The sequence below is a fragment of the Dipodomys spectabilis genome, unplaced genomic scaffold (assembly GCF_019054845.1).
Source record: "Dipodomys spectabilis isolate Male_0828 unplaced genomic scaffold, ASM1905484v1 ptg000188l, whole genome shotgun sequence".
In the NCBI taxonomy this organism is placed as follows: Eukaryota; Metazoa; Chordata; class Mammalia; order Rodentia; family Heteromyidae; genus Dipodomys; species Dipodomys spectabilis.
Genome location: NW_024870865.1, coordinates 5,160,630 through 5,182,205, shown reverse-complemented (window position 1 = coordinate 5,182,205; position 21,576 = coordinate 5,160,630). Strand labels below are relative to the sequence as shown.

Below are 21,576 nucleotides of genomic sequence, written 5' to 3'. Positions count from 1 at the left end.
ACGGACCCCCGTCTGACCCCCGCCCTGGCTGTGAGGACCCACAGATATGGATGCGTTGTTTAGAATAACATTCAGGCACAGCCACGCCAGGCGGGAGGCGGGCCGGGCTTCTGCCCAGTGGGTTATTTTTTCCTGTGTGATGCTCTTGGTCTAGTTCAGAGGATATCGGGGTGTGCAATCGCGGTCGTGACACTGTGTCTGGGTGCAAAAGTTTGACATGGAGAGAACAAACCCAAACCACACCAAACTCCACAGAGGAAGAGCGGCCCCGAGCGGGAAGGGACAGAGGCAGATATTTTACTTTGATCTTTTCAACGGGGCCTCATAGGGTAAGGACTGGGAATAGCTTTTATTTTGAAAAGCAGGTCTTCTGTAAATCAGATTGCTTTAAAGGTATTAGTATTGTATAAGATTATTTTAAAACTCTCTCTGTCTGTCCTCCAGAGAGAGCAAGCATTAAAAACACAAAACAAAAGCCAGGAGCTGGTGGCTCACTCCTGTAATCCTAGCTACTGAGATCTGAGGATCATGGTTCAAAGCCAGCCCCGGCAAGAAAGTCCATGAGACTCTTCTTTCCAATAAACCACCAGAAAACCAGAAATGGCGCTGTGGCTCAAGGGGTAGAATGCTTGCTTTGAGCTGAAGAGCTGAGGGACAGCTCCTGGGCCCAGAGTTCAAGATGCACGACCGTCAAAAAAACAAAAAAGAGAAACAAAACAAAATAAAACAAAACACAAGTCCCCCCTCACCCCCACCATGTCAGGTGAATTTTAGGGCCTCTTGCTGTGAGGTGCTTGGTTCTAGAACAGTCAAGTCTCTGGCATCATGGGAGCAGGACAAAGCAGCCAATCACTGCCATAAGAGAGAGTGCTTCTGGTCATCTAGAGCGAGCAGGTGACACCAGCCTTGGAGTCCTGGTCATCATTGGCCTCATGATTGCTAGGTGATCTTGTGAGGAACAAAGTACCTTCACCCAAGTACCGACTTGTGGCTGGGAAACCAGATGGAAGATTCTGAAGGGATCCATCTGGACCCCCTCAAAGAAGTTGCTCATCACATAATTGTCCAAGTGCACGTTTTCTCCTTGATTATCTACATCCTATCGGTTTTCCCCAACTGGACCCCACGGGGCTGGAATGTGTAGATCTCAACAGCAACTGGAAACGGTGCCTGAGCTGTCTACTGACGTCACACCGGGGCCCCAGGACTCCATGAACATAAACAGCTTCAGATTCCTGCACATGTCAACAATAACACAGAATAGCCAAAGGCAAGCGAGACTCCGGTCTCTCTACCATCAACAGAACCATATTTTCTTGGTTCTAAATCAGTTGACATAGTTAGGTTTTTATTGATTTATTTTTGGTTGCCATTGGTTTTCTTTGCTGTTGTTGTTATTTGTTTTGGTGTCAGTACAGGGGCTTGAAGTCTGGGCCTCTAAGGCTTGAGCCTCAACTCCACTACTAGCTTTTTGCTGGTCTGTTAGGAATATGAACTCATGGACTATTCTGCCTGGTCTGGCTTTGACCTGCGAGCCTCAGATCTCAGCCTCCTGACATAGTTTTGCTCCATTTTCTATGCATCTGGTTGTTTAAGTCAGCTACTACAAAATTTGTTTACATTAAATATAAATTATATATATATATATATATATATATACATTTTTTTTCCCCAAAAATCAACTGCTTTGAGGAGCCGAGTCTGGTGAGTTCTCTCCCCTCTGGCTTCTTTTGGCAAAGGCTGGGAGGGAGGCTGGCCAGCAGCCCAGGGTCATCTTCTCCCGCAAGCTGGGGGGTGGGGAGCGGAAGGAGTCAGAAACCGTTCAGATGGGCTCGTCCTTCAGGGCCTGTGGAACCAAGAAGGGAGACGATGAATAGCTTTGCTGCACTGTGAACCCCACAAAGCAGTGCTCCTAGGGTCCTCTCCTCTCTGACTTCCAGCTCTGGAACCTGGCGCCCTCCTCCTCTGACTCCCCCATATCTCCTCATCAGCCAGGTCAGATGTGCAAACATCTCCAAACCCAACACCCAGCAGCTGTGTCATGATCCCCGCCCCGGTCCCCAGCCATCTTCTGTCACCTGCCCTTCCCCCTCCACTTCTAGCACAATCCATCTCCCCTAAAGATGAAACAAAGTTTTTCCTTGTGTCATGAATTTGAATGCTCTGCTTCTTTTGCTTTTTTTTTTTCTTTTTTGGCAGTACTGGAGTTTAATTTGGGGACCTTTTACTCCCTAAGCCATGCCTCCAGCCCTCTTTGCTCTAGTTTAATTTTTATATAGGGTCTCCACCCAGGCTGGCCTTGAACTACAATATTCTAGATGCCCACTTTTCAAAATCCTTCCCTTCCTTCCTTCCTTCCTTCCTTTCTTTCCGCTGGTTGTGCAGCTTGAACTCTGGTCTTGGGCACTGTCCCTGCACTCTTCAGCTTGAGGCGAGGGCTCTACTGCTTGAGCCACAGGTTTTCTAGTGGTTTATTGGAGATAAGGGTCTCCCGGACTTTTCTTTCTTTCTTTTTTTTTGGGTCCGGTCCTGGGGCCTGAACTCTGGGCCTGGGCGCTGTCCCTCAGCTCTTCAGCTCAAGGCTAGTGTTCTACCACCTGAGCCACAGCGCCACTTCCGGCTTTTTTTTTTTTTTTTTTTTGCTGCTTATGTGGTGCTGAGGAATCGAACCCAGGGCCTCATGCATGCAAGGCAAGCGCTCTACCATTGAGCCACCTTCCCAACCCCTCTCCCAGACTTTTCTGCCCAGGCTGGCTTTGAACCATGATCCTCAGATCTCAGCCTTCTCAGTAGCTAGGGTTACAGGCATGAGCCACAAGCTCCCGACTTATTTATTTATTTTTTGTTGGTTGTGAGGCTTGAACTCTGGGCTTGGGCATTGTCCCTCAACTCTTCAGCTCAAGGCTAGCGGTCTACCCCTTGAGCTACAGTGCCATTCTGGTTTTCTAGTGGTTTATTGGAGATAAGAGTCTCATGGACTTTCCTTCCTGGGTTGGCTTTGAACCATGATCCTCAGATCTCAGCCTCCTGAGTAGCTAGGATTACAGGCATGAGCCACCAGCACCCGGTGAAATTATTTATTTTTTGAAAAAATACTAATTTAAAGCCAGGTACTTTTGGCTCATACCAATAACCCCTAGCTACTCAGGAGGCTGAGATCTGAGGATCAATGGTTTGAAGCCAACCCGGGCAGGAAAGTTTGTGAGACTTTACATCTCAACTCCAATAAACCACTAAAAAATAGATTGAAGTTCTATGGCACAAGTGGTAGAGTGCTAACCTTGAACAAAAGAAACTCAGGGGCAGGGGCAGGGGCTGGGAAGGTGGCTCAGTGGTAGAGTGCTTGCCTTGCATGCAAGAGGCCCTGGGTTTGATTCCTTAGCACCACATAAGCAGAAAAAGCCAGAAGTGGCGCTGTGGCTCAAGTGGTAGAGCCCTAGCCTTGAGCTGAAGAGCTGAGGGACAGCGCCCAGGCCCAGAGTTCAGGCCCCACAACAAAAAACAACAACAACAAAAGCAGCTCAGGGACAGTGCCCAGGTCCTGAATTCAAGCCCCAGGACCAGCAAAACAAATTGCTTATTTGTTTATTTATTATCTTTAGTTGCACAAAAGCATTTCAGTTTAACATGTCAGCTTGTGTGCACAATGCATCTTGATCAGTGTCACCTCTTTTGTCATTCTCTATCTCTCTCCCACCCATCCCCTCAATTTTCCTAGTTCCATTTTCACAAGTGTACATTGAATATTACAATTGCACTCACCCACCCTTCCTCTCTCCACTTGTCTACCCCCCTCCCTTGATCTCACCCCCACACAATACAAATTCCAGCTTCCTGGTTTTCATTTTGTTAAAACTTGTTCAAAAATCCACTATGTATACCATATTTCAGTTAATATGTTTGTGTACAGAGATGAATATAACCATCTATGATTATATATATATATATATATATATATATATATATATATATACGTATTTCTAATTTAGAGCTAAACTTCCACATATGAGAGAAAACATCAGATATCCATTTCTTAAGTAGCTGGGATTACAAAAGTGAGCCACCAAACTTGACTGAACACTGAATTCTTAAAGGGAGTGTAATAAAGAGAAAGAAGGTCTTCCTATCATCAGTAGTCAATGCTAACAGGGCTGGGAAGGTGGATCAGTGGTAGAGCGCTTGCCTTGCATGCCTGAGGCCCTGGGTTCGATTCCTCAGCACCACATAAGCAGAAAAAAAAAGCCGGAAGTGGCGCTGTGGCTCAAGTGGTAGAGTGCTAGCCTTGAGCTGAAGAGCTGAGGGACAGCGCCCAGGCCCAGAGTTCAGGCCCTGTGACCAACCAAAAAGAAAAAAAAAGTCAATGCTAGGAAGCTAGAAGGACCCAAGGTAGGGTTTTTTGTTTTTTGTTTCTTTTGTGAGGGCAGACATGGAAGGATCTAGATTATAACCCCCCTCCCATCATTACCACTCTCTTGTCAGAATGGGAGCACAGCCCGGTGACAAGCTGTCTTCCAGAAACTTCCCTCCAATAGTGGGAAGCTGGGTCGCAAGTTAAAACTTGGTTTGGGTTTTCTTTTGTGTTCAGTTAGTTAGAAAATGAAGACAAGAGACTGGATCGGGTCAGATGTCGACTACAGAGGTCACCTTGAGACCCTCCCAGGCTCTGGCTTTCTGGTTTTAGACATCTAAGCCCACATCTATTCTGGGGAATTGTGGGGAACACAGGCAGCAAAGATGAACCTGAGAGGAAGTTGAGTGGGCAGAGCCGGAATTGTTTATGTTCATTGTGTAAACAACTCATGGAAGCTTAGGTGCATGATAAGGTGTGGCTTTTACAGTGATTGGTTGGTTCCATTTCCTCCCTTCCCACGCAGTCTTTTGCTTTAAAAAGGACAAGCTTCATGTTAATAAACAAGTTCCTGCTTGGTTGGACTCCCCGCTGCATCTGATTGTCTCCCGGGCTACCTGGGTAAGGGAGGCTGGGGAACGGGCTAGAGGCCCCACTTCGCACTTACCTCTCCTCGGACCCCGTACGTCTGTCCAAAGACGGACCAAGACCCAACAGGGGATCCTCGGGGACAGTTCTTGTGGTAATGGATTTTAAGCCTCGCCTTCAAATAGAGATTTCTAATAGGGGAAAGGCTTAGCCACCATGCAGGACTGCCTGTGATTTACTTACAGGAATCACTTTCAGTTTACTTACGAGAACCTTCCAGAAACTTTCCGCATAACCACTATGATGATGCCTCCAATAAAGCCAATGGCTAATAAGACCCCGACGATGATGCCGACCAGGGTCACTGTGGCCAGACCACCTGAAAGGAGCGGAGAAGAGGACGTGAAGACCAGATGAGAGGCAGCTCTGCGCTGCAGAGAAGGTCAGAGGTCAACAAGGGCACCGTGTCACTGCACACAGCAAATGAAGTTCCACGTCGCCTCCCCCAGACCCAGGCAGAAGGTCGAGCTCCTCTTCCCATGCTGTACATCAACCCCAGGGCCGGAACATGCAAGGTAAACGCTCCCTCCAGTAGCTTATCCCCAGCCCCAAGCAAATGCCATTTTATGAATCCATTCATGTGATGAATGCACGGCTCTCAACCACATAGAACACCCCGGCCTCTGTCAATGGGCGTTATCCTGCGGTCTACTCCACAGGCCTCTCCATTCAATCCCAGCAACAGCCAACCAATGCCCTGCTCCACAATGGTCATTTATCTATTTGCAACACTGGGATCCCATGCTAGAAAGTGCTTTACCACTGAGCTATGTCCCCAGCTCTGTGTGTGTGTGTGTGTGTGTGTGTGTGTGTGTGTGTACTAGGGCTTGAACTCAGGGTCTCACACTCTCACTTGACTTTTTTGTTCAAGGATGGTGCTTTACCACTTGAGCCATGCCTTCACTTCCCCCTTTTTTGTTGCTTAATTGAAAGTAAGAGTCACACACATGGACTTTCCTGCCTAGGTTGGCTTTGAACTTTGACACTTAATTTTCAGCCTCCTGAGGGGCTAGGACTTTATATAGCGAGCCACTGATGCCTAGCTCTGCTTTATTTTATTTATTTATTTATTTATGTCAGTTGTGAAGGCTTGAACTCAGTAGTGCACTACCACTTTGAGCCTCAGTGCTACTTTCAGTTTTCTGCTGGTTATTTGGAGATAAGAGTCTCATAGCTGGGTGCCTGTGACTCACTCCTGTAATCCTAGCTACTCAGGAGGCTAAGATCTGAGGATCATAGTTCAAAGCCAACCAGGCAGGAAAGTCCGTGAGACTCTTATCTACAATCAACCACCAGAAAACTGCAAGTGGTGCTGTGGCTCATGTGGTAGAGTGCTCACCTTGAGTTGAAGAGCTGAGGGACAGTGCCTAGGCCCAGAGTTCAAGCCCCACGATGACCACCACCACCACCACCACCAATAACAAAAGAGTCTCACAGACTTTCTTGCCCAGGCTAGCTTCAAATTGTGATCCTCAAATCTCAGACTCCTGGGGCTGAGAATGTTGCTTAGTGGTAGAGTGCTTGCCTAGCATGCATGAAACACTGGGTTTGGTTCCTCAGTATCACATAAATGGTAAAGGCTGGAAGTGGTGCTGTGGCTCAAATGGTAGAGCGCTAGCCTTGAGCAAAAGGAGTTCAGGGACAGTGCCCAGGCCCTGAGTTCAAGCGCCAGAACTGGCAAAAAACAAACAAACACGCGCGTGCGCGCACACACACACACACGCACACACACACTCAGGAGTCTGAGGACTCCTGAGTTGCTAGGATTACAGGTGTTGGCCACTGGTGCCTGGCTTTTTTCTTCTTCTTCAAATATAGGGATTCCCCTTTCTTTCTGAATAAAAAAATTTAAAAAGAAAGAAACATGAAATCTGTTTTGAGAAGGAATCTTATTCTGTTCCTATTGGCTATAATACAGAAAAGAATGCAATCCATCTCTAAGATTAAATTCAGAGAAATTGTCCTTTCAATTCCCATAGGACTAGTTGGATAATAAAAAATCTTATTTACCATTCTTGTCTGTTGTCTGTGTCTCTTCAGCCACCTTCTCTGCAAAGAGAAAAACGATGATAAGGAATTAGTAGGATTTAATACCTATAATTGAGCAGCTGGCAAATATATGCAGAAGGCAACTTCTTAAATAAACTTCACAGGGGAGTTTTAAGCGAGCTATGACATGACACCACCTTTGTAACTATTATTAGCAAAGGTATAATACTTCATCATACCTTTGGGTTCATTATATTTATATATCCCCCATTCCAATTTACAAAGCAGAGATGTGGCTGGCCTCTGATGGTACATGCCTGTAATCCTAGCTACTCATGCGGCTGAGATTTGATGATCGCAGTTTGAAGCCATCCTGGGAGAAAGGTCTATGAGACACTTATCTCCAACTAACAATCAAAAAGTCAGAAGTGGTACTGTGGATCAAGTTGTAGAGTGCTAGCCTTCAGTGAAAAAGCAAAGCTAAGAGACAGCATCTAGGCCGTGGGTTCAAGCCCTAGAGTCAATGCTCTCTCTCTCTCTCTCTCTCTCTCTCTCTCTCTCTCTCTCTCTCTCTCACACACACACACACACACACACACACACACACCCTGCAGAAAAGATGTGACCTATGGTAGTAGAGCACTTAGCTCAAGTGTGATGCCCTGACTTCAAATGCCAGTACTTAAAAATAAAGAAATCAGAGTCAAGTACACTGAAGCACAACTGTGAAATAAATGGTCAAAATGCTTTCATAGATTACAGTAGCAAAAGAACCAGAGCTGTGGATACCCAGCCCACTATGAATACCATGGAGCACCTACAGCCTGTGGCGAGGTCTGGCATGTGCTTGGAGAGTTGTGGGTTGGTTTGGGAATATCAGGGCTGAGTTATCTCCAATTATCTATTACCCGCTTTGGCAGGAAGCTTTCCCCTAATAAAACATTCTCTCTAAGAACTGTAGTTAAGCCAGGCACTGGTGGCTCATGCCTATAATCCTAGCTACTGCAGAAGCTGAGATCTGAGGATCACAGTTCAAAGCCAGCCTGGGAAGGATCCATGAGACCCTTATCTCCAATAAACCACCAGAAGTGGCGCTGTGGCTCAAATGGTAGAGTGCTTGCCTTGAGCTGAAGAGGGCAGGGACAGCGCCCAGGCCCAGAGTTCAAGCCCCACGACTGACCCTCCCCCCCAAAAATTGTGGTTAAAATCCACACAGCAGGAAATGTATTTAATGAACCATTTTAAGGGTTCAATTCAATGGTGTATCCATTCACAGTGCTTTCTCTCTCTCTGGTTTTCCAGTGCTAATTATTAAACCCAGGGCCTCATGCATGCTAGGCAAGCACTCTACCACAGAGCTATGTCCTAGACCACACAATTCTTTCCAGCTAGCAAAACTGAAATGCCATACCCACTGAGCCATAACTCATAACTCATTTATCCCCTCAGCCCCTAGTCACTACCAACTTTATCCACTTTCCAACTCTATGAATTTTCGCTGCTTTAGATACCACATAGGAGTGGAATCCTATTGTAAGGGGTAACTTCCAAGTTGCACTGGCTGGGCCAATGAATTAACTAAAAGCAAGAGAAAAGCCCTCCCCCAATTGGCATCCGTGCCCTCTGAGAGGAGCCATTCTCTTCGAGGTCACCTTGGGCTCCAAGAAGGGTGGGATTTACCAGTGATGGCCTCTTGTGGCAGAAGGCAAACTGCCCCTCCGATGGGCAATGCTAGCTACTCACTCACATCTTGCCCAAAAGAGAGCGCAGGACAGACCTGCAGCCAGCCAATACTGATGGGCTGCTTCTGTTTCCCATCAGTGGTGAGGTCTTCCAGAGACATCAACCAGGCCACGCCCACCACTACAACTGTTAAAACCAAGCACACCTTTCCCATCTCCTGCCCCCAGTTCCTTGTCTTACTTACAGCTATGGCAAATGTCTGTACAGTATTTTTAAACATGCCTGAAGGTGGCCCCATGGCTGCCATGTAATAAATCTCCTCTTTCTGCCCTTCACCATGATGTCTCTTAATTTAGTATATAAAAGCAACTGGCTAGACCTGACAAGTAAGACTCCTGGAATTTGGGCCTGGCGGGGGTGGGGGAGTTGCTAAAAATCCAGTTTCAGGGCTGGGAAGGTGGCTCAGTGGTAGAGCGCTTGCCTTGCATGCATGAAGCCCTGGGTTCGATTCCTCAGCACCACCTAAGCAGAAAAAGTTGAAAGTGGCACTGTGGCTCAAGTGGTAGAGTGCTAGCCTTGAGCTGAAGAGCTGAGGGACAGCGCCTCAGGGTTCAGGCCCCACAACCAGCAAAAATAAAAATAAAAATATAAAATAAAAATCCAGTTTCAATATTAGTTGTTCCTTTATGCATACCCTGCGTCACTTTTTGTTTTTGCTGTTGTTATTTTTTTTGCCAGTGTCATGATTTGAGCTTGGAGTCTCACACTCGCTCTGCTTGCTGAGCAAGCTGGCGCTCTACGCTTGAGCCACACCTCCAGCCTGACCAAAGTTTCTCTACCACACTGCAGCAGGGCCCTGCGAAATCACGAACACCACCCCAAATCCTGGTAAGTCTGGATTAGCTCTGATCCTTGGCCAGCATAATGGAAATGGAAATCAGTGTTGCTGAATCTCTTAAGATGTACATAGACAGGCTGAGCTTCATGCTTTTTAGTGTCAGCAAAGCAACAGAAGGAGCTAATTCATTTACCCTCTCTTTATAAGGACATCATCACTATGATTCCAGACGTTGTTTAGAGACAGAAGGATGTTTCCAGCAGCTCAATAAATTGAATTTGATATAGCTACCTACAAATCAAATTCTGCGCCTATCACACAAAAGCTTGGCTCTGGATTCACTCCTTATATTGTCTTATAGTCAAACCAATATATTGTCTTCTATTAGAACCAGTATGTCCCCTATTGGTTATAATATTATACGTAGAATGCCCAAGTTCCACAAAGGTCGACCCACCTCTGTTGGGGTGACCGGTCTTCTTATCCACAGGGTGGTGTGTTGCGGTGAGTAGGGTTGTGGAGCTTTCTTTGTGATCATCAACTGAGCTGCCTGACGTGGGCAGATCTTCTAGGCCAGCATTGGTTGAACTCTTTGCCCTGGTTGGCATCTATGAAGAAATGAAAATGAGCCAACCCAGAAAATAAAGCCTCATGTATTTCCAATGTACAGCCTGACAGCAGAAAGATTTCAGGAGGCACAAATACATGAGACATACTCTAGCATAAACTCCAAATGGAAGCAAGAAAACAAACAGAAAGAACCAACAATGGTAGGGCCAAGAATAAAATGAGTCAACCTAGTCCAGAAATGAACCCCAAATGTTTGGAGTGCAGACTTCCTAATCTCTTAATTCTTCTCCCCTTCCCCCAAAATATACTGGATCCATGATTAATTGTTTCTCTCCCTTGAACTTCAATGTTTTCCCCTTTAACAGTTTTTGGTGCTTATTTGTATCATTTGGTGGGGAGAGGGGATGGTCCTAGGGCTTGAACTCAGGGCCTGGATGCTGGGGTACTCTATCCCTGAGCTTTTTTACTCAAAACTAGCACTGTATCATTTGAGCCATAGTTCCACTTCTGGCTTTTTTAGTAGTTAATTGGAGGTAAGAGTCTCACAGACTTTCCTGCCCAGGCTGGCTTCAAACCATGATGCTCAGTTCTCAGCCTCCTGAGTAGCTAGGATGACAGGTGTGAGCCACCAGAACCAGGCTATTTGTACCATTTTTTATTAATGCCAAGCCTCCAAGAGCAGTGGCGGCCAGGCTTCACTGAGAGCTGGCCTTCTGCTGGGCCCTTGAAGAGTTTCTCTCCCTTACTCCATTCATAAACCTGTCAGGCACATCCTTTTATTAGGTCATTTCTACTAACAAGGTTCAGGGTGCACTGGTCCTAAGCCACAGCCATTAAGTGAGAGAGCAGGACTTGAAAGTGGTCCTGTGTTTCTTTGTTCTTCACACTGGCTCTCTGTTTGGGAAGCATACGTGCGAAGAAGCACACAGGGCAAAGTTCTGTGGAAGAGGCACGGAGGCGCTGTGCCTTCCCGGCATGCCATCCTCCAGGCGCCGCCCAGACACTCCAAACCCTGCCTGGAGTTTTTAAGGAGGCTTTGTGGTAGGTGAGTGATGGATCAAGGCCATCAACTTGCCCTTCCAGCAGAGGTTCTCAAGGCAGAGGGTGCTGGGTGGGGCTGAGCGTCCCAGCCTTCCGATTAGGCAACGTCTGTCTTAGACATCTGGAAGCTACCAGCAATTAGTGGACTCATTAGCATAGAAAAAGACCCTTAGGACTTTGAAGCTTCCACAGAAGTGGTTCTGTGACCTGCAAGTGTAGGCCAATGGAGCATTTAACTAACAAATGAATAGGATCACAGCAAACAAGAACTCCTGTGCACCAAAGGATACAACCCAAAGTAAGATGGCAGCTGGGGTGGGAGAAAGCACGTATATATGTGCTTAAACAAGCCAGGGGTAGAGAGTAGAAACTATGTTGAAAATGAACTGCAAACTTGTGGGTGGTGATGGGAGGGAAAAAACCAAAACAACTGGGAGAGAGCAAGGGAAAGGGTGACAGTGTCCAAAACAGAAATGTATTCTTTACCTGACTCACACAACACAGTAACCTCTCTGTACATCAACTTTGTAATAACAATGAAATAAATTAATTTCTCCAAGGAGGGCCAGGTGTGGTGATGCATACATGTAATCCCAGCACTTGGGAGGCTGAGACAGAAGGACCAAGTTCAAAGCCAGCCTGTGCTATCTAGCAAGAGCCTGTCTCAAAAAAGCAAACAAAAGGGCTGGGAAGGTGGCTCAGTGGCTCAGAGTGTTTGCCTTGCATGCATGAGGCCCTGGGTTTGGTTCTTCAGCCCCACATAAGCAGAAAAAGCTGGAAGTGGCTCTGTGACTCTAGTGGTAGAGCGCTAGCCTTGAGCTGAAGAGCTGAAGGACAGTGCCCAGGCCCAGAGTTCAGGCCCCACAATCAGAAAAAAAAAAAAAAGAAAGAAAAAAAAAAGAAAAATGTTATAATTTAACAAGTAAATGAATCTACATTAGATACAACTCAGTTAAAAACCAGGTGATAAATTTGAACAGACATTTCTCCAAAGATGATATTCAGTTGATAGTAGGTAAAAAGACAATCAGTGTCAATGGTCAGAAATACAAACCAAAACCACAACAAGATATTGATTTTAAGCCAGCTAGCTATTCAGGAGGCAGAAAGTCCACAGACTCTTATCCCTAATTAACCACCAAAAAGCTGGAGTAAAGTTGTGGCTCAAGTGGTTGAGCACCAACCTTGAGCAGAAACAACCAACTGAAAGCAGAAGGTATTGAGTTTAAACCCCCTGTAGTCACACACACACACACACACACACACACACACACACACACACACATACACACACACACACACACACACACACACACACACACAGGAGTCAATTAGAATTCATCAGGTGAGGAAATGTTTGTGCTGAGATTCCACACGATTAGTGACGTCTGTGTCTGGTTCCAGCGGTGCTCCTTACCCATCAATGGTCAGATTAGAATGAGACGACGTATTTCGGAACTTAGAGCATCAAAGTTATCACCACATGCCCAAAGATCTTGCGAGTTTTACCACCTGGCTTCTTCATTAGTTTGAAAAGGCCTCATTTATGACACTTGAGTTACTCACAACTGACTCACCAGCTACCTCCTCCCTGGTGAAACTGGGAAGTAGATTTTTGTGGTGAGCTGCACAGCTGTTCCCTGGTGTCTGCCCATGCTAGTTTTACGCTTTTTTACACGTCGTGTCCTCACGCACATGCTCCTGTCCTGTCGAAGCCTCCCCTCCTCTGGGATTACTTGCCTGCGGCCCCTCGGTAGGGCCTGAGGTTACCAGGCTGTCCTCTGCACCCAGCGTAGGCATGCTGTCTTCGGCGCCAGTAGTCATAGCATCATCTTCCAGGTGACCCATGACAGCTGAAGAAGGAGAATGAGTCAGAGCTGAAGATGGAATGCCACCAGCCACCGGCCCATCTTAGTTATCACAAAACACCCAAGACTGCATGGTTTATATAGAGTGTAGAGGCTCATGGTCTAGAGGCTGGAAAGTTTCTGGGCATGGTGCTGGCCTTTGGTGCGGGCCTTCAGGTTATGTTAGAACAATTCCCAGCAAAAGGACACCATCCCTGAGGTTCCCCCCCCCTACCCAAGACCTCAAGTCCAGCTGGCCATCTCCAATCAGCATCAAACTGGGATCCTCAGATCTCAGCCTCCTGAGTAGCTAGGATTACAAGTGTAAGAAACCAGTGCCCAGCTTTGATTTAACTTTTTTTTTTTTGGTTGGTTGTGGGGCTTGAACTCTGGGCTTGGGCTCTGTCCCTCAGCTCTTCAGCTCAAGGCGAGTGCTCTACGGCTTGAGCCATAGTGCCACTTCTGGTTTTCTAGTGGTTTACTGGAGATAAGAGTCTCACGGACTTTCCTGCCTGGGCTGGCTTTAAACCCAGATCCTCAGATCTCAGCCTCCTGAGTAGCTAGGATTACAGGCATGAGCCACCAGCACCCGGTGTGATTTAACTTTTTGTTTTACGGTTGTGGTTTCTGTCCCCAGGAAGGGCAGTGATACATTTAAAGATGACAAGGTAACAGTAGGCAGGCAAGAACAGTAGCTCAGGCCTTTAATCCCAGCGAAATAGAAGGATAGTAATCAAAGTCAGCCACAGACATACAGATAAGTCCCTATTTAAAAAGAAAATCACTAAAGTAAACCAGACATAACGGCTCAAGCTTATATTCCTAGCATTTTGGGAGACAGAGTTTGGAGGATTGCCACTCAAAGGCACCCTGGGCGTAAAAGTTAGAGTGCACCTCAGTCAATAGTTGAGTGTGGTGGCATGACTCTCACCAGCTGAAGGGAAGCACTCGCCTGTGCTCTGTGGCCTGTGCCCTGTCATGCCTTGCTATGGGGCAAGCCTGATAGTGGGTGTGGCTGCTCGCATCTGTAATCCCGGTGAAATAGGAGGACCACAGTCCAGGTCAGCCCAGACACAAAGCACTACTCTATCGTGAAAATAACCAACGCCAAGAGGGGAAGGCAAATAAGAGATAAATGAGGCAAATAACTTGCACACCAGTGTGCAAATTTCCTGAGTTCAAGCCCCAGTACCGCCATAAAGAAAAGGGGAGGGGAGAGAAGGAGGGGAAGTTGAATTCCATAATAGCAGAGTGCTAAAGTTTGAGTCTGTCCCCCAGATCTTATGGGATACCTAATCCCCAAATTGACATGTAATGTAATATACATGCACACGTAATGTAACGGCATTTGAATGGCAGGGCTTGGGGGTCAAGATGAAGCCCTCATACTGGGACTTAGTGAGGGGAAGGAGGTCTCGCTCTGTCCCCCAAGAAGCTGTGATACAAGTCAAGAAGAGTCTCACCAGATGCCACACCAGGCTCTTGGATTTCCCACTGCCCAGACCATGAGCCTTGCAAACCTCCATTCGTCATAAGTCTTGTGGTCTAGGGTATTTTGTTACAGCTACTGAAAATGGATGGATTACAATCAGGCTGGCTGAGTGTGGACGCTTGCGCTCTTCCCGCCTCTGTCGTAACTAGGCCCGGCTGTGTTGTCATCAGCTCCACCCCAGACCAGTCACTGGTCCTGGGCTTCCACCCCAGACTGGAGCAGTTCTGGAAAATCCATGACTTCATACAGTTGGGGATGAGGCAGCAGAGGCCTCCCAGGAGCCGGAGGAGGGGAGGTGGGAGGCCTTTCTGAGTAACTGCAGTACGGATGTTTATCCTACCTAGATGCTTGCTCAGAATCACAAGCCATTCCTGGCCTTAGATCCCCTCTGCTGAGAGCCCAGCCGGAGGCACTGCTAGTTAATACTGAATCACTGCTTCTCGAGGATGCCCGGAAGAGGAGGCCTCTCCCGGAAACCCAGTGGGCCATCTGTGGTTTTGGATGAGCCACAAACACGCAATTTTTCTTCTCCTTCTTTTTAGTGACAGTATTGGGGCTGGAATTTGGAGTCTTGCCCTTTCCCTTAGCTTTTTTGCTCAAGGCTGGTACTCTAGCACTCGAGCCATTTCTGGCCTTTTGGTTGTTAACTGAAGATGAGTCTCACATATTTTTGTCTCTAAACTGTGATCCTCAGATCTCAGCCTCCTGAGGAGCTGGGATTACAGACATGAGCCACTGGCATTAGATTAGCATTCTTTGTTTGTTTGTTTTGTTGGTCGTGGTGCCTGAACTTTGGGCCTGGGCACTGTCCCTCAGCTCTTCAGCTCAAGGCTAGCACTCTACCACCTGAGCCACAGCGCCAGTTCTGGTTTTCTGGTGCTTTTTGGAGATAAGAGTCTCATGGACTTGCCTGCCCCAGCTGGCTTTGAACTTCGATCCTCATATCTCAGACTCCTGAGTAGCTAGGATTACAGATGTGAGCCGCTGGTGCCTGGCTTCATTATTATTATTTTAATCTTGGGGGAAGGGAGAAGCCTGTAAACTGATAACTCAAAGCAAGCCAATGGTTTGCGGCTCTTGCTGGCCACTTGCTGGGGAGGGCGGGGGCTGGGGGCAGAGCTGGGCTGGCTCCAGGGAATTTGTGATTGTCCAGTATGCAAATATTTAATATTTGTTGAGCTTAAAGGAAAAAATATTCTTCTGCCAGGCAAGCAGTCCTCATTATAAAGCACCTGATTTTTCCTTTGTCCCCCTGGTTTGGGATCAGTTTACAAATCACTAATTTGAAAATCACTCACTTCAGGGCATCTCTAACTTACAAAGTATTTCATGAACCAGGCGCCGGTGGCTCAGGCCTGTCATCCCAGCTACTCAGAAGGCTGAGATCTAAGATTCGGGTCAAAGACAGCCCAGGCAGCAAAATCTAAGAAACTCTGATATCCAATTAGCCAGCAGAAACCTGGAAGTAAAGTGCGGCTCAAGTGGTAAGAGCACCAGCTTTGAACAAAAAGTTCACCAAGAGCACAAGGCCCTGAGTTCAAACCCCGGTATGGGCATAAAAAGTAACACTTAAAAAGATATCGAATGGAATTGGCTTGTGTTCTTTCCTAGAAAGCTGGGTTCACAGAAAGCAGAATGGGATGAAAATCCATTTTGTTCCCTTCTACACTTGGCCTACACATCCAAGTACTAAACTGGCTATGAATGGACAAAGGGCGCTTTATAAATGACGGCAGAGTTGGAACTAAGATGTGATGTGTGTGTCGCCGTCCTGGCATCCTCTTGGCTCCGTGACTGCCATGGCCAGAGGCTGTGCTGGATAAAGGCTTCCAGAACCGAACGTCCTTTCCCAGAACTGTGACGCCCAAATCAGGACCTGGTGGATGGCCTTACACTCAGGGGTCCCCTGGGATGCGTGGCAAACACGAGACGATCCACATACCTGCTTATGTGAATGCAGTGAAGGAAGAACTTCCAGTCTACAGCGTCCCCCATGTGGGTACCTGAGACCCCTTTCCTGCCACACCCAGTCTTTGCTGGCGCCGGGGTTGCTGGGATTAATGGGGGAGGAGGGATTCCTAATAAGCAGGAATCCGACTTTTTTCTGTTGTGGTTCATGCCTACAATCCAAGCTACTCAGGAGGCTGAGATCTGAGGATCGCAGTTTGAAGCCAGCCCAAGCAGGAAGGTCTGTGAGACTCTCCACTGAATCAGTAAAAAGCCAGAAGTGGAGCTATGGCTCAAGTGGTAGAGTGCTAGCCTTGAGCAAAAAAGCTCAGGGACAGTGCCCAGGCCTTGAGTTCAAGCCTCAGGATGGGCACCAAAAAATAAATAAATAAAAGAGAAAAAGAAAAGTTTATCACATGCAGTTCGTTGAAGTCCATACCATAGTGCTTGAGAAGAAATGACTGAGCTACTGCTGTTTGTGTTTGTTTTGTTTGTTTGTTTGTTTTTGCAGTACTGGGATTGAACTCAGCGCTCTACCACATGAACCATGCCTCCAGTTCCTTTTGCGTGTTTGTTTTTCAGAGGGGACTGGCCTTGGACCACAATCTTCCTATGTCTGCCTCTCAGAGTAGCCAGAATTATAGCTGCACCAACACCCCTAGCTGTTTGTTGAGATGGAAATCTTGCTATTTGAAAAAAATTTTTTTTAGTCATGGGCTTGAACTCAGGGTCTGGATGCTGTCCCTGACCTCTTTTGCTCAAGGCTAACATTCTACCACTTTGAGTCCTAGCTACACTTTCAAACTTTTTTTTTTGTCTAGGCTGGCTTGTGAACTTTGAGCCTCCTTATCTCTTCCCAAGTAGCTGGGATTATAGGCATATACTACCCCATTGGTCAGTGTTTGCTGTCTCTTGATTACAAGATGATGTCATGCAGTGAGCGCAGATGGCCTATGTACATTACACTCATGCAAAAACAAAATCACCAAGCAACAGATTTATCAGAACATGTCTTGTGGCTAAGAGGCACGTAATTTGATTCTCCCCCACCAAAAAATCCCACCTCAAGTCCCCTTATAATAAATCCTCTGTTCTCCCTTGCATCAAAGCAAGATCTCATTCTGATATTGTTCTTCCAAAGACTGTCACTACCATGTAAAGAACGTGGCTGCTGATATACAGGCTTCTGCTGCATAGGCTCCAGAACCCATTCTGTGAGTGTGTGTGTGTGTGTGTGTGTGTGTGTGTGTGTGTGTGTGTGTGTGTGTGCGTGCATGCGCACACCCCCGTCCTAGGGCTTGAACTGGGGGCCTTGATCTCAGGTTCTCTTCCAAAACCACCATGTGAGTTTCTTCAGGGAAAAAGGGTCGGCAGCAAGAAAGGTTGTAAGATATGGTCATCAGGTGGAAAGGTAAACATCTTCAGTCCAAATTCATTTTCCAGCAGAGGCCACCTTCCTGAGACCCCCTTCCTTGACTCCTTCAAAGAAAACCTATGATGTCAATCATCAAAGTTCAGTCATCTTTATGTGTTTTTGAGGACTCTGGGCGCCTCCCGTATCTCAGTGCACAAACATGTTTTTGAAGACCAGTAGCTAAGTGGCCTTAGAATGATTTTTATGACCATTGAGAAAAGCACATTAAAAAAAAATCCTAGGAAATCTTTATAGAAGAAAGTACAGGGCAACTAATAAATTCTAGCCTTCCAGTAATATTTTAGATAGAGTAAATGCCTTTGAAGAGAGAGCCAAATATCTATTTTGAGCCGGGTGTGGCAGCAGACAGCTGTAATGCCGGTAGTTGGGAGGTAGAGGTGGGAGGACTGCAAGATGGAGGCCAGCCTGGGGCTGCACAGTGAGACCCTCACTCAGAAAAACACAAAACAAGACAAAACTCTATCTGGAAACCAACAACAACTTTGTATTACTCTTTCTATCACGTCTCAGAGTTGTGTCCTAACTCCTTGGGAAGTTGACATCTGAGGATCAGAGTTTTTGTTTTGTTTTTTTGTCAGTCATGGGGCTTGAACGCTGAGCCTGGGCGCTGTCCCTCAGCTCTTCAGCTCAAGGCTAGCAACTAGCACTCTTCCACTTGAGCCAAAGCGTCACTTCCGGCTTTTTCTGCTTATGTGGTGCTGAGGAATCAAACTCAGGACCTCAAGCATGTGAGGCGAGCACTCTACCACTGAGTCACCTTCCCAGCCAGGATCAGAGTTGGAAGCTAGCTTAGGTAGACAAATCCAAAAGAACTCAGTACATACCTCAGACCACAGCCAGGGAAGAACCGCCGCCAACTTTTTCCAGCCCTCGGCTGCCACCTGGCATGTCTGAGGAACTGGAGTTCCTCAGTTTCCCTGAGCCCTATCTCAATCTGGACTTGAGGTAGGTCAGCAGCCAGCCAGGTAGAAGGGGTTAGAACTCTGCCTCACAATTTTGGGGGTTCCCCTGGCACCCCAGGGGTTAGCACAGCTTCTGACTATGTAACACATTAAAAAGCCTCCTTCACAATATTCATGTGGCCAGGAGCCTTTGAAGTCCCAAGTTCCTCTGAAAAGCCACTTCTGAATTCAGAGCCCAGTGCCTTCAACTCTGGGCAGTCCCTGAGTGAGGCCAACCTCAGCCCAGATGTGGCCAGTGGGTCTGTTCACCCCTCACTGCTGCCAAACATCTCTCTCTCTGGTAGATAAAAAAATTCAGCCCTGAAAAAAACTCTAAGCAACTCTTCTCTCTCCCACTGTTTGTTTTTTGAGCCAGGATCTTACTATATGTCCCGGGCTGACCTCAAAAACTACCCCCAAATGCTGGGCTTGCACACACGTGTGACGAGACACTTTTTATGAACCTAGGCAGCTTCTACAGCATTTAGCCCTGTCACCTTAGACGCCCATAGCAATGTGCTCACTTCCTACAGAAATGCCTGATGCTGGCGAACGTCCACACACCCTGTGCTGACAGTCTCCCGCCACGTCAGGTGTTCGGGTACAGCTTGGCTGAGTGACTGTGTAAGAAATTTACTGCCGGGGCTGGGAAGGTGGCTTAGTGGTAGAGCGCTTGCCTTGCATGCCTGAGGCCCTGGGTTCAATTCCTCAGCACCACATAAGAAAAAAGCCGGAAGCGGTGCTGTGGCTCAAGTGGTAGAGCACTAGCCTTGAGCTGAAGAGCTGAGGGACAGTGCCCAGGCCCAGAGTTCAGGCCCCACGACCAGACCCAAAACAAAAACAAAAACAAAAAAAGAAATTTACTGCCCTACAGCCTCTTTCTTTCTTTCTTCCTTCCTTCCTTCCTTCCTTTCTCTCTCTCTCTCTCTTTCTTGCTGGTCCCAGGGCTTGAACTCTGGGCTTGGGCACTGTCCCTCAGCTGTTCCGCTCAAGGCAAGTGCTCTACCACTTGAGCCACAGTGCCACTTCCAGTTTTCTAGTGGTTAGTTTGAGATAAGGCTGGGCTTTTCTGCCCAGGCTGACTTTGAACCTTGATCCTCAGATCTCAGCCTCCTGTGTAGCTAGGATTATAGGTGTGAGCCACCGGCGCCCCGGCCCAGAGCTCCTTTTGAGCAAGGCACCTGCTCTACCACTTGATCCACTTCCAGCTTTTTCTGTGATTAATTGGAGATAAGAGTCTCACAGACTTTCCTGCTGGGCTGGCTTTGAATCCTTTGCAATCCTCAGATCTCAGCCTCCGGTGTAGCTAGGATTATGGGTGTGAGCCACGGGCACCCTGCTGACTGTTCTGATCTGGATTCTAAGCACAATGTTCTCTGGCAAAGAGGAAATTAGTTCACAGGGTGTTTTTTTTTCCCCTCCTTGCTGGAATCCCAGCTCTGTAATAACTTTTTCTAGAATTCAGCAAGCACACAGGAACTCAGGCCTCACCTTCAGGAAGTCAGCAGGAGCCACCTTCGGGGGAGGCCTGTTTAGTACTGACGACAAACATCAATTTTCGAGGCGTCATTCTCTTACCCTCACCCCCACTCTCCCAGCGGAATGGCAGCGGGACAGTGGGGAAGTCCTTGTCATCCTTGTCATCCTGGCGGAAACTGACTGGGCATCTGAGCTCGGATTCCCACAGGGCCATCTGCCCAGCCAACCCTGCTGGAGCCAGGAGCCGCCTTGGGTCTGACCTCAGGCCCAGCTGTGCACAGGAGGGCGAGGCCTGCAGGAATGTGCACATTCTAGCTCTTTCCACTGGCTGCCCTTGGCCTTCATCCTAAGCCTGGTTTGGGAGATCTCAATAGGTTTGTATTTTGTGTCACGGCTGTCTTTGGTGTTGCAGTGCTGGGAATCAAACCCAGGGCTTTGTGTGTGTGCTAAGCAGTGAGCTACAGCCCAGCCCCGGGTAGATTTTCCTTTTTATAGTTTCTTTTTTAATTGTTATTATAAAGGCGATGTAGAGAATGGTTATAGTTACAGAAGTCAGTAAAGAGTGGACATTGTAACATTGAACATTGTAACCCCATCCCACCTCCCCTCCTAGTTCTGGATATATATTTGTTATTGTCCAAAGGGTCTCTGCCGGCCTTTCCTGTCCCCCTCTCCTCGCTCCTTCCCACCTCGTGTGGGAAGGTTAGGCATCTCCAGGGCTGACCTCAGATGCCCGTTCAGGGGACCATCTTCCCATATACTCATGAGGCTTATGCAACTGGATGTCTTCCAATTCCTCCAGACTCACTGTGTGCATGAAGGCCTGCCCCGTGTTCCCAAGTTGGTTCTTCATCTGTCATCCAATCCACTCAATCTGAGGACATTTTTCTATCCTCTGCCTTCCTGTGTTTCCTACTGAAAGTCCTTGGTAATATCAGTTCTTGTCTTCCTGCCAAATGGTGACCATGGTGTGTCCAGATGCTGTGTTAACTCGGGGCCTATGCATGCCAGGTACACATTCTCCCATTGACCTATCTATGCCCTCGCTCCTCCTCTGTTCTGTGTGTGTGTGTTTGTGTGTGTGTGTGTGTGTGTGTGTGTGTGTGTGTGCACGTGTGCACATGCATGCACACAGTCCTGGGGCTTGAACTCAGGACCTGGGTGCTGAACTTTTTTGCTCAAGGCTCTACCACTTGAACCACAGCTCCACTTCTGGCTTTTTGCTGGTTAATTGGAGATAAGAGTCTATAGACTTTCTTGCTCAGTCTGGCTTTGAACCTTGATGCTCAGATCTCAGCCTCCTGAGTAGCTAGGATTA

General features: G+C 47.4%; 1 protein-coding gene across 1 annotated transcript; it reads right to left on the bottom strand.

Annotated features, from left to right (window-relative positions):
• Nucleotides 1-1,734: 1,734 nt before the first annotated feature.
• LOC122121448 (podoplanin-like) lies at nt 1,735-10,114 on the bottom strand. Its single transcript, XM_042695663.1, has 4 exons — nt 9,964-10,114; nt 7,007-7,045; nt 5,204-5,315; nt 1,735-1,846 (listed from the first exon to the last, which is right to left on the bottom strand). The coding sequence occupies exons 1-4, from the start codon at nt 10,112-10,114 to the stop codon at nt 1,840-1,842; spliced, it is 309 nt and encodes a 102-aa protein (XP_042551597.1). The 3' UTR covers nt 1,735-1,839.
• Nucleotides 10,115-21,576: the final 11,462 nt, after the last annotated feature.